We start from the raw sequence: 13,696 nt of genomic DNA on the forward strand, positions 1-13,696 counted from the left end.
TATACTGTTTTAAAATTGGATAATCCTCTAGGGAACTTAGGGACAGAATATATATAAGATACATTATTACTCTCATCAAAGATGGGTTATAAAAACATTAAATACCAAATATTTTTACTTACAAAAACCTTCCACTTTTCCTGACTTTCAAACCAAAATAATCCATTCATTAGCACCTTTGTCAGCAATAAAAAGATCTCATTGTAACTTCAGTGTATAGGCTACTATACTAGGTGTTGGTGCTTTCTCATTTGCCTCTTTTCTTAGAGGTTATTACAAGAGACTGGGAGGAAAATCTACCCTTAAAGCATGCCTATGTCTCAGGGGAAGGAATACTCAAATAAATGTTTACATCTGACAGAAGCTGAATGTTAAAAAGTGGATCTCTGTGTGGTAAATGCTGAGTATAGGTTTGATGGTGCCCTGTAGTTAATGTTATATTGTATGAGGAACAATTAACATGACCAGAACTCAGTAAGTGCTGAGACTGATTACATAAACAGTTCTGCCATAAACTTATCAGTTTCTGCAGTAGCATCACTTTGTTGATCAACTGAATGAGGAGGATAAATGCAGAGCAAGTATTTAATTTTTGTATGAGGAAATCAAGGGGTAAGATCAGTCTTCCTAGACTTAAAGATATGTCTGCTAAGTTTTCTCATGGAATCCTTGACATCTTTATTTCTAAGGGTATAGATCACTGGATTCAAGAGGGGAGTGAAAATGGTATAAAATACTGAGAGCACTTTGTCTATTGGGAAGTTTGTGAAAGGCCATACATAGATGAAAATGCATGGGCCAAAGAAAAGGGTCACAACAGTGAAGTGGGCACTGCAAGTAGAAAGTGCTTTAGAGGACCCACCAGAGGAACGTTGCCGAACAGTGACCAGGATTATAGTGTAGGAAATCACCAAGAGGACAAAACACACCAGGGCAATCATGCCACTGGTTGAGATCATGAACACTCCCAGAATGTATGTGTCTACACAGGCAAGTTTGATCACCAAGGGGAGGTCACAAAAGAAGCTATCCACTTCATTGGGTCCACAGAAAGGCAGATTGACAGTAAATGCTAACTGACTCATAGCATGGAAGATGCCAACAATCCATGAAAGTGTTACAAGCCCAACACACATTCTTCGGTTCATAATGGTTAAGTAACGTAAAGGTTTACATATAGCCACGTACCTATCAAAAGACATAGATATCAGCAGTACAATCTCAGCACCCCCTAACAGATGCAGGAAAAAAATCTGAGTGATGCATCCTTCAAAAGAGATGGTTTTGTGCTCACTGAGGAAATCTGCAATCATTTTGGGGGTGGCGAATGAAGCCAGAGACATGTCAATGAAGGAGAGATTGCCCAGCAAAAAGTACATGGGTGAGTGAAGGCGTGGCTCTGACAGGATGGTGAGCACAATAAGAAGGTTACCCAGTACAGTGGCTGCATATACTATGGAGAAAAACAGGAAATAGAAGATCTGGAGTTCCCAAGAACTGGAGAGACCCTGTAGTATGAATTCAGTTATGACTGACTGATTATTCCAGGCCATTCAGTCTCATTTCTGGAAGGACTCTGACATTTCCAGTGGGAGGAGAACTAGGAAAAAATACAGTGATCAAATCCAAAATGATATTTTTTTTTTTGCATGAAATAATTTAGTGGCAGTCCACTACCAAATAGTTCCCTGTTTTATCACTTCCCTGCTCACAGTAGTCAAATATTTCCCCATGGACTTTCCAGATATCTTACTTGATTCAACTGAAGATTAATTCTTAAGACTTAGAAATTTGCTTTTAAGACGAAAATCTTCATGAAAGAAATAAAAATTCAGCTATTTGAAGACTTACTCCTCCCTTTATAAAATACATAAAGAAAATTCACAGCTAACTTCCAACAAGTTTTGAAGGGAGAGGGAATGGTAGCCTTTTTCAAAACATCATGATGACTGAAGGACTGGAGTGAACAACATTTGAGAATTATGATAGATGATTAATGGGAAAACAAAAGTGGAAAGGAATGTGGGCACTGTCTCCTTACAGTGATTAGGATGAAGGAACAGAAATAAGGGGAGGGGAAATGGCTATGGAGAAACATGGTATGTTCTGATTTTCCAATGGAGATTGTCCAGAATAAAAATGAAACAGACTTTCATTTTCAGTTCTTCATTCCAATTATGCAGACATGAATGGCCCCTGTTCCAAATCATCAAGACCAAAAATTTTCCAAGGTTGGTGAACATTATGTAGCTAGAGTCTGAAGGTTTCATACATTTCCAAGTATATTTTATATTGAAAGGCCATCAAGTAACATGCTGCCTGAAATCAGATATTTTTTAATTGCTAGGTTTTATAGACTTTCCTCAAAGCGGTTTGAAGCAGAAAACTCTTCTTGTTTCAGGAGTTCACTTGAAACAAATAGGAGACAGGTTTATATATAGACGGAAGAGGATATGGTGAAGCTAGGAGAAGTTAGATAATACTATATGCCTCAAAAGTTAAAACTAGATTTCTTAGGTAAACGATTTTCTACTGAGATCTGAGACACTATGACTGCACTGAAAGCCAACTGAGAGGATGTATACTTAAGATTCATGACAAATTCCTTTCATGTTGCCAGAAAACAGCTTTTTTTTTTCCTTTCTCAAAACCCTGCCATAAGTATATTTTAAATGAGCTGTTCTAAGACTAAACCAATTTTTACATGCAATTACCTGTACTTGTTGGCTTTTTTCCCCTCTGAAGTTTGGGTGTCCCTTCTTTAATCCCACATTGTTCTTCCAAATTTATCCATTCCAGAAACTTTCAGATTTGTTTCTGCACCCACATACCTGGTATTAAAACGGATGTTACAGCTCTCACTTAAATTGGCGTAGCAGAAATAGCAGCAACCTAAGATTCAGAAAATGTGAATTCAAATCTTGTCCTAGATAATTTACAAAATCAACTGGCGCCTTGATTATTCATAAATAATATAAGTGGGTTGATCTGGATGATTTAAAGATCCTTTCCATGCACATATTAATACTGAAAAATTTAGCTAGTACCTACAAACAATGACAATTGCTCCAGAGTGACCTCAGATCAATACTGCACCTTATTTCTAGGTAAAGGAGGCTCACAATCCTTGGGACCTTTGTATTTATAATGTCTCTATTAGTAAGAATTGATTCGGCAAATTACATGTCATGAAGAAGACCAGCAGCTGTTTGGGGAATAAACAGATATTCCAGTTGCAGTGAGAGTTATTAAAACACTCAAGTTAGTTTTGTCAGAATTAAAGATGGATCACAAAATACTGTGATTGTTCTTAAGTGCTTTATGTACTCTGTATAGATATTGTGGGGCAGGAAGCCATAAAGGATAACTACTTTTTTTCTTGGACCACAGCAAAGTCAAATAAGATCTATTAATTTGACTTGTGGAATTACAAATGTTATCTCTCTGTTCCTCCACTAATTTTTAAGAATAAGGGCTATGTTTCTCTGTTTGGAGAAAAATTTATACTGTAAATAATAGAATCAATAGTGGTTGAGAGTTTAGGTTTTATAATATTCACTGGAATAATTACAGAGTAGGGGAAGAAAGGAGAATGAAAAATGAAGAAATAGCTGACACATTCTAAATATATAAAGGACAGTGAATGGTTATCAAGTCCTTAGTATCTCTACATAATCAGCATAATAACCCATACAATTCAGATGACTATTAACTATTTCTCTATTAACAATAAATTTTAAAATATTTACATAGTGCCTAGCTTGTACTCATAAGGTAAAAGAAAATAATCTGGTGAAACTACATTATATGCAGCTGTTATAATATCAAGAGCACTGATGTCAGATTTGGAGGCTTGGGTTCACATCACAGGGTGAGATTTTACTATATTGCCTTGAATACATTACCACATTATTTTGCATTTTAATTTATTCATTTGTAATGAGAAATATAAAACATAATCAGCTTCAGAAAAAATACTGTTTTTTTGCAGTGAATTTTAAGTGAAATAATACTAATTTCAAAAGACAGGCTAATCAAAACCACCTCACACCTGTTAGAATGGCTATTGTTAAAAAAAAGATAGATAATAAGTGTTGCCTAAGATGTAGAGAAAATGGAACTCTGGCACACCACTGCTGGTAATGTAATTGATTCAGTCACTTGGAAAACAATAGGCAGGTTCCTTAAGAAATCAAAAACAGAACTACCGTAAATGCTGTAGCAATGTCACTTCTGAGGATATACACAAAAGAAATGAAATCAGGATCTTTAAGAGATATAACACTCCTATATTCAATGTATCATTATTCACAATAGCCAAGATATAAAACAACTGAAGTATCAGTCAACAGATGAATGGATGAAGAAGATGTGGTATATATATACAGAGGAATATTATTCAGTGAAGAGAAAGAAGGAAATTCTGCCATTTGCAGTAACATGGGTGGACCCTGACAGCATTAGGCTAAGTGAAATAAGTTAGAGAAAGAAAAGTGTTACATGGTATCACTTACATGTAAAAATCTAAAAAAGTGGAACCTATAAAAACAGAGTAAAATGGTGGTTACCACGGATTGGAGAGTGGGGGAAATGGGGAGATGTTGGTCAAAAGGTACAACTTTCATTTATAAGACAAGTATGTTTTGTGGATCTAATGTAGAGTGTGGTAATTATAGTTAATACTGTGTTACATACTTGGAGGTTGCTGAGAACACATTCTCAATTTTCTCACCACAAGAAGAAATGGTAAGAGCACCTGGGTGACTCATGATCTCAGGGTCCTGGGATGGAGCCCAGCATTGGGCTCTCTGCTCAGCAGGGAGTCTGCTTCCCTCTCTCTCTGCATGCCTCTCTGCCTACTTGTGATCTCTGTCTGTCAAATAAATAAATAAAATCTTAAAAAAAAAAGAAATGGTAATTATATGAAGTGATGGAAGGTTAGGTAACTCTGTGTTGGTAATCATTTTACAATATATAAATGCATCAAATCAACAAGATGTATTACCTCAAACTTACATAATGATATATATTAATTACATCTGAGTAAAACAAAAAAAATTAAAAATAAAAAGGACATGAACCCTGTAGATTTTTAAAATGTATTATAGACGGCACGGATTGCATAGAGCACTGGGTGTGGTACAAAAATAATGAATACTGTTATGCTGAAAATAAACTTAAAAAATTAAAAAATATATCTTCTATTAAACCCTAGTGACTAAAAAATAAACTACAAACCAAAATTAGAGATTTTCTTAAAATTCATGATAATAAATATATAACATCTCTGAATCTATAAAGAATATTTAAAATTTTGATCAGAGGAAACTGTATAGCTTTAAATACATATCAAAAATGAATTAAATTCCCAACTCAAAATTTAGGAAAAGAATATAGCATAAGCCAAAATAAAACAAAGCTGAAGAAATTAATGAAATAGCTAAGAGGAATAGAATTTAGTTATAAATCAAAATCTCAGTTCTGTAAAAAAGCTTCTTTGAATATATCTCGGTTGTTAGTTTTTACTTAGATTAGGAACTCTATCAGTCAGAAATCAGTTTAGGAAGCAGAGCCACTACACATTATACACATTATACACATTATAGGATAAGGGATTTAAACATAGAAATCAGACTTGAACAATTGTGGAAGGACCTGCAGAAGTGAAAATATGAAATGAGTAGTTGCAGAATGAGAGGCAACACCAACAATTCAATCTAAGAAACCAAGCCCATCTAGCTAATGAAGTAGGGTCATACAAAAGAAGCTGGTAAACAATTATGTGACGTTGTTCCTTCTGTACATAAGCAACAAAGCACGTGGTCATGTCTTGTGGCTACTATAGATCCTCAAATCCAGCAGTCAGGAAAAGGAATTTGGTGTCAGAGAGCAAAATAAGTAGGAACATGTTGGCATGTCTGCTGCATCTGCATGTTATCTAATGTATAATGATCAGAGCATAGTGGCTACTGCTTTATGCTGACTCTCACATCCCAAACAAATTTCCTTTTAATACTAACCCAGAAACCTGCAGGGAAGGAAACTGAGGGAAATGCAGTTCTTACATAACCATGCTGACAACAGAAAAATGCAGTATACTTAACCCAGTCTACAGGAGAAACTCAAAAAGAATTAAATTTATTAGGGAGTTTGCCTGGTGCTAGAACTTCTAGGATGAGTTATTTGATGCTCAGCTGGAGTAGCTTAAAATGGATGGGGACTCTCTCTTTCTACGTGGTATGTTATATCCAATAGCCTTAACTTATTTACACACATGATGGATATAAAAGCTGCATGGCTCAGCTCTGGAACTCAAGCAACAATCCCATAGCCACTTTTCATTGTGCAGGGCAATTTATAGGGTCAACAAAGATTCAAGGGGTTAGGCAACAAACAAACAAACAAACATTTATTTGAAGGAGATGTAAAATAGTCTGGTTACTGTTTTCCGTATGTCACTACCCACTCTCTGGACACAGTTATTTACATTCCTCCCAGATAGAAAACCTGCCCACTCAATTGCAAGACCCCCAAAGTCCCATGCAATAATGTCATGATATTTTCATTGTACTCTCTCCAGATGTACATGTAGCTCCTTGGGTGCAGATATTCTTAATATGGGTATTTCTGAACTTCTCTATTCTTAACAAACTCAACAATATAGTGATGAGACTATAATCAGTTAATGGGTGTGGCAATGCAAAAAGAAGAGATAGAAGACAAAGCAGGCCTTGGCCCACAGCTATTCTGAAATATTTCTGAGTACATTTCATCAGCTTCCCTGACTCAAGGGTCAGGAAATATTTCCTGACTTGGGCCTGCTTCTGCCTCCCCGGGGTAGTTCTCTCATTTACCGAATTAAGTGGCTCTTGGCTCCAAACTATGAATCATTTTCCTTTTTCCATAGGAAATGGCCTATATTTTCTGCTGAGTAGTTCCCATCAGCCTACTTCAGGTCTACAAAAATGTGGAGCCCCAGAGGTCTCTTTTAATTCACATTTGTTTTATTTTATTTATTTACTTATTTATTTATTTTAAAGATTTTATTTATTTATGTGACAGACAGAGATCACAAGGAGGCAGAGACGCAGGCAGAGAAAGAGAGAGGGGGAAACAATCTCCCTGCTGAGCAGAGAGCCCCATGTGGGGCTCGACCCCAGGACCCCAGGATCATGACCCAAGCCAAAGGCAGAGGCTTTAACCTACTGAGCCACACACACAAAATAATAATAATAATAATAATAATAATAATAATTATTATTATTATTACTATTATTCACATTAGTAACACATCTTTCAAAATGTTGTGGGCTCTCTATGTAACAGATGGTATTTACAAGAAGGATAAAGAGAGGGAAAGGGTAGATCAAATGTGCATAGCATCAGGGAAAGAGGGAAAGGAAGAGAGGAGTAAAATATAGTTACTAATATAGGACTCTCTGGATTGTAGTGTAATGTTTAGGGGTTTATATTTGGGTTTTAAAGTTCCAGCACAAGGGGCAATGTTGAATATTTGGAGCTTAGGCAGGGGTAGCAAAAGCAGTTAATGAGTATTACTAGTAGCATTACTAGTTCCCAAAATATATTTTATTAAGTTAAAAATTGTATTAAAAATTATACTTGGCATACCTGGCATAATTTAACCCCAATTATGAAAGGAGTGTACCTTTTATTACCACTAATTAAAAATACAGTGGTCAAAAAGAGGCTAACCAAGAATTTGATATCAACCAATGGAGAACTACCAAAGAAAAGTGGCGTATCTTGCATCCCATTACAATTATTTCACATTTCTCGTTTCCTTTTTTTTTTTTAAAGGTCTACTCAGTTTACTTATCCTCTAGCCAATTTAAGCACTTCGTGTATTTCTAGGAATCTGTTCATTTCACCTATGTAATTTATTAGCATACAATTATTCAGAGTATTTATTGTAATTTTTCTTTTTATTTCTGTAAGGTTAGTACTGGTATCCCTTGCTGAGTTATATTTGTCGTTTGACTCTTATCTCCTTTCCTCTTTGTCAATCTAGGTAATCATTATCAGTTATGTTGATTTTTTTAAAGAACATTTTGGTTTTATTCATTTTGCCTATTATGTTACTACTCTGTATCTCATCAGTTTCTGCACTAATCTTCATTTAGTTGCTTTTCCTTGCATTAAGTTTTGTCTTTTTTTTTTTTTTTTCAGTGTCTTAAGGTGGAAGATGAGGTTATTCATTTGAGATGTTTATTCTTTTTTAAAATTTCTGTAAATTTGCGTGGGAGAAACAAGATGGCAGGGAAATAGGAGGAGGTGCCGTTTCAACCTGTACCCTAAAGTGAGCTGATTACCTACCAAAGAACTCTGATTACCCATGAAATCAGCCTGAGATCAGAATTATACACGTCTGGATCTCTACGGGGGCAGAAGACGCCAGTGGACAGGTAAAGTGGAGTGGGAACATCAGACTGATATCGGAAGATAAACAAAAGGGGGAGAGAGTCACCAGAGGTGATTCATTGGAAAGTAATACCCCAGTATGAGAGTTCCCTGTGTCTGGGGACCAGTATTAGCTTGGAGTCTGGTTGAAAGCACTCAAAAAGAGCAAAGGGTCACGGGGGGAAATTGTGGGAATCAGGGTGGTTAGGGACAGGGGCTTAAGTCCCTGGACCCAGGACAGCTACCCCTGACACTGAGCCAGAGAGAGTGCAGCGGAGAAACCAGGTCTTGGTCCCTGAGCCACCAGTGTGCCTGAGAACACATGGGGTCTGGCTCCCATGAGGGGCTGGGAGCCTCACCAGCCAGCAAATGTACAGCCTTTTTGCACACTCCACACAAGCACAGTACAGTGCTCTCAGTGCGTGAGATGCACGCGCCCCAAACCCTCGCCTTAGAGAGGTGCCCACAGTGCCAGCCCAGCGCTCTCAGACCCAGAAAGACCAGGCACTCCCATCCCAGGCCAGAGGGAAAATCTCAGTGTGCAATTGCTGCTTGGAACCTCTCTGGTGGTCTGGAGCTGCCCAGACAGCCACCACTGTCATGGTTTTGGGTACAAACAGGATTCCTGTGTCCCCAGGGACTGTGATCAGAGCCTGCGCTGCCAGCAGCCAAGGGGGACTTATGTGATCTGGAGCACCCAGAAAGAAACAGACTGAGGCTTCTGAGAAGGAGGTTGGGGTGCAGTTTGCTTTCCTCTAAACCTACAAAAACCATCAAAAGCTGTCAAGATGAGAGGGAAAAAAAAAAAAAAAGAAAAAACAAACATAAAAACCTCCAGAGCACAAAAGCCTGAAAAAACGGTTTCCTCTGAGCCCACCCCACTTGAGGAGGGTGGGAGGACTTAACTCAGGGAACATTGCCTGAAAACCCACATGGCAGGTCCCTCCCCAGAAAACCAACCAGAAAAAAAAAAAAAAAAAAAAAAAAAGACAACAAGAGAACTACCACCACTCCTTCATAGATACAACTTTTATTCTTAATTCGTTCCCACTATTCTTATTCATTTTTTCTATGATTTTTTAAATTTTTTCAATTTATTTATTTTCAGAAAAAAGGTATTCATTATTTTTTCACCATGATTTTTAACCTATTTACCATCACACTGAGATCTCCAGTACATCAAATTCCATAATAACCATTTAACCTGAACTTTTTGATATATAAAACAGTGTTTTTCTTTTGATTTTCTATTTTTTAAAATTCATTGTATTTATTTATTTATTTTTAAATTTTAAATTTTTTATTTTTTATAAACATATATTTTAATTTTTATCCCCAGGGGTACAGGTCTGTGAATCGCAGGGTTTACACACTTCACAGCACTCACCAAAGCACATACCCTCCCCAATTTCCATAACCCCACCCCCCTTCTACCCACCCCTCCCCCCAGCAACCCTCAGTTTATTTTGTGAGATTAAAAGTCACTTATGGTTTGTCTCCCTCCCAATCCCATCTTGTTTCATTTATTCTTCTCCTACCCCCTTAAGCCCCCATGTTGCATCATCACTTCCTCATATCAGGGAGATCATATGATAGTTGTCTTTCTCTGCTTGACTTATTTCGCTAAGCATGATAGGCTCTAGTTCCATCCACATTGTTGCAGATGGCAAGATTTCATTTCTTTTGATGGCTGCATAGTATTCCATTGTGTATATATACCACATCTTCTTGATCCATTCATCTGTTGATGGACATCAAGGTTCTTTCCATAGTTTGGCTATTGTGGACATTGTTGCTATAAACATTCGGGTGCACATGCCCCTTCGGATCACTACGTTTATATCTTTAGTGCAATTGCTGGGTCATAGGGTAGTTCTATTTTCAATATTTTGAGGAGCCTCCATGCTGTTTTCCAGAGTGGTTGCACCAGCTTGCATTCCCACCAACAGTAGAGGACGGTTCTCCTTTCTCCACATCCTCGCCAGCATCCTTGTTAATTTTAGCCATTCTGACTGGTGTGAGGTGATATCTCATTGTGGTTTTGATTTGTATTTCCCTGATGCCGAGTGATATGGACCACTTTTTCATATGTCTGTTGGCCATCTGGATGTCTTCTTTGCAGAAATGTCTGTTCATGTCCTCTGCCCATTTCTTTTTTTTTTTTAATTTTTAATTTTTTATAAACATATATTTTTATCCCCAGGGGTACAGGTCTGTGAATCACCAGGTTTACACACTACACAGCACTCACCAAATCACATACCCTCTGCCCATTTCTTGATTGGATTATTTGTTCTTTGGGTGTTGAGTTTGCTAAGTTCTTTATAGATTTTGGATACTAGCCCTTTATCTGATATGTCATTTGCAAATATCTTCTCCCATTCTGTCAGTTGTTTTTTGGTTTTGTTCACTGTTTCCTTTGCTGTGCAAAAGCTTTTGATCTTGATGAAATCCCAATAGTTCATTTTTGCCCTTGCTTCCCTTGCCTTTGGCGATGTTCCTAGGAAGATGTTGCTGCAGCTGAGGTCAAAGAGGTTGCTGCCTGTGTTTTCCTAAAGGATTTTTATGGATTCCTTTCTCACATTGAGGTCCTTCATCCATTTTGCGTCTATTTTCATGTGTGGTGTAATAAAATGGCATGATATATTCAGAGCACTAAACGAGAAAAACATGCAGCCAAGAATACTATATCCAGCTAGCCTATCACTGAAAATAGAAGGAGAGATTAAAAGCTTCCAGGACAAACAAAAACTGAAAGAATTTGCAAACACCAAACCAGCTCTACAGGAAATACTGAAAGGGGTCCTCTAAGCAAAGAGAGAGCCTACAAGTGGTAGATCAAAAAGGAACAGAGACAATATACAGTAACAGTCACCTTGCAGGCAATGGCATTAAATTGACTGTACAATGGCACTAAATTCATATCTCTCAATAGTTACCCTGAATGTTAATGGGCTAAATGCCCCAATCAAAAGACACAGGATATCATAATGGATAAAAAAACAAAACCATCTATATGTTGTATACAAGAAACTCATTTTAAGCCTGAATACACCTCCAAATTTAAAGTGAGAAGGTGGAAAAGAATTTACCATGTTAACGAACATCAGAAGAAAGCAGGACTGGCAATCTTTATATCAGGTCAATTAGATTTTAAGCCAAAGAGTATAATAAGAGATGAGGAAGGACACTATATCATACTCAAAGGGTCTGTCCAACAAGAAGATCTAACAATTTTAAATATCTATGGAACAGCCAACTATATAAACAATTAATAACAAAATCAAAGAAACACATCAACAATAATACAATAATAGTAGGGGACTTTAACACTCTCCTCACTGAAATGGACAGATCATCCGAGCAAAAGATCAACAAGGAAATAAAGGTCTTAAATGACGCACTGGACCAGATGGACATCACAGGTATTTTCAGAACATTTCATCCCAAAGCAACAGAATACACATTCTTCTCTAGTGCATATGGAACATTCTCCAGAATAGATCACATCCTTGGTCCTAAATCAGGACTCAACCGGTATCAAAAGATTGGGATCATACCCTGCATATTTTCAGACCACAATGATCCGAAGCTAGAACTCAACCACAAGAGGAAGTTTGGAAAGAACCCAAATACATGGAGACTAAACAGCATCCTTCTAAAGAATGAATGGGTCAACCAGGAAATTAAAGAAGAGTTGAAAAAAATCATGGAAACAAATGATAATGAAAACACAATGGTTCAAAATCTGTGGGACACAACAAAGGCAATCCTGAGAGGAAAATATATAGCAGTACAAACCTTTCTCAAGAAACAAGAAAGGTCTCAGGTACACAACCTAACCCTACACCTAAACTAACTAGAGAAAGAACAAGAAAGAAACCCTAAACCCAGCAGGAGAAGAGAAATAATAAAGATCAGAGCAGAAATCAATGAAATAGAAACCAAAAAATAAATAGAACAAATCAACCAAACTACGAGCTGGTTCTTTGAAAGAATTAATAAGATTGATAAACCCCTGGCCAGACTTATCAAAAAGAAAAATAGAAAGGACCCAAATAAATAAAATCATGAATGAAAGAGGAGAGATCACAACTAACACCAAAGAAATACAAACTATTATAAGAACATACTATGAGCAACTCTACGCCAACAAATTTGACAATCTGGAAGAAATAGATGCATTCCTAGAAACATATAAATGACCACAACTGAATCAGGAAGAAATAGAAAGCCTGAACAGACCCATAACCAGTGAGGAGATTGAAACAGTCATTAAAAATCTCCAAACAAAAGCCCAGGGCCAGACGGCTTGCCGGGGAAATTCTACCAAACACTTAAAGAAGAACTAATTCCTATTCACTTAAAGAAGAACTAATTCCTATTCTCCTGAAACTGTTCCAAAAAATAGAAATGGAAGGAAAACTTCCAAACTCATTTTATGAGGCCAGCATCACCTTGATCCCAAAACCAGACAAGGATCCCATCAAAAAAGAGAGCTATAGACCAATATCCTTGATGAACACAGATGCGAAAATTCTCACCAAAATACTAGCCAATAGGATTCAACAGTACATTAAAAGGATTATTCACCATGATCAAGTGGGATTTATTCCAGGGCAGCAAGGTTGGTTCAACATCCGCAAATCAATGTGATACAACACATCAATAAAAGAAAGAACAAGAACCATATGATACTCTCAATAGATGATGAAAAAGCATTGAAAAAGTACAGCATCCCTTCCTGATCAAAACTCTTCAAAGTGTAGGGATAGAGGACACATACCTCAATATTATCAAAGCCACTTATGAAAAACCCACCGCAAATATCATTCTCGATGGAGAAAAACTGAAAGCTTTTCCCCTAAGGTCAGGAACACGGCAGGGATGTCCATTATCACCACTGTCATTGCTTTTCTATTTTTTGAATTTTTAAAAAATTTTAGTTTAGTTTATTCTTTTTGTAATTTCAATTGTTATTTATTTATTTTTTCCACAAAATTTCCAGTAATTGCAATTCTTTCTTCCTCATTCCTTCTTCATTCTGTCCTCACATTACTATTGATATTCATGTTACCACACACTAGCTTTAATTTTCTAGAATATATAATTTTGTAATTGTATGAAATGAACCGTTATTTCTAGGTCTTCTATTGCTGAGCCAAATACTTGACAATACCCCCATATTTATCATGTTTTTTTCTTAGTTGAATATAGTTATTTTATTCTCTTCTGTAAGTCCTATATACTTTTCCCTTCCTAATATAGTATACATGGG

The 13,696-nt window shown here is 36.8% G+C and overlaps 1 protein-coding gene across 1 annotated transcript; it reads right to left on the reverse strand.

Moving 5' to 3' along the window:
- Positions 1-605: 605 nt before the first annotated feature.
- Positions 606-1,553, reverse strand: LOC131998627 (olfactory receptor 4K3). Its single transcript, XM_059371118.1, has one exon. It carries the CDS (start codon positions 1,551-1,553, stop codon positions 606-608), a length of 948 nt encoding a protein of 315 aa, XP_059227101.1.
- Positions 1,554-13,696: the final 12,143 nt, after the last annotated feature.

The sequence above is a fragment of the Mustela nigripes genome, chromosome 13 (assembly GCF_022355385.1).
Source record: "Mustela nigripes isolate SB6536 chromosome 13, MUSNIG.SB6536, whole genome shotgun sequence".
Classification (NCBI taxonomy): domain Eukaryota; kingdom Metazoa; phylum Chordata; class Mammalia; order Carnivora; family Mustelidae; genus Mustela; species Mustela nigripes.

Excerpts from the sequence above, each read along its gene's own strand:
- LOC131998627 (XM_059371118.1), bottom strand. The coding sequence starts at position 1,553 with ATGGCCTGGAATAATCAGTCAGTCATAACTGAATTCATACTACAGGGT.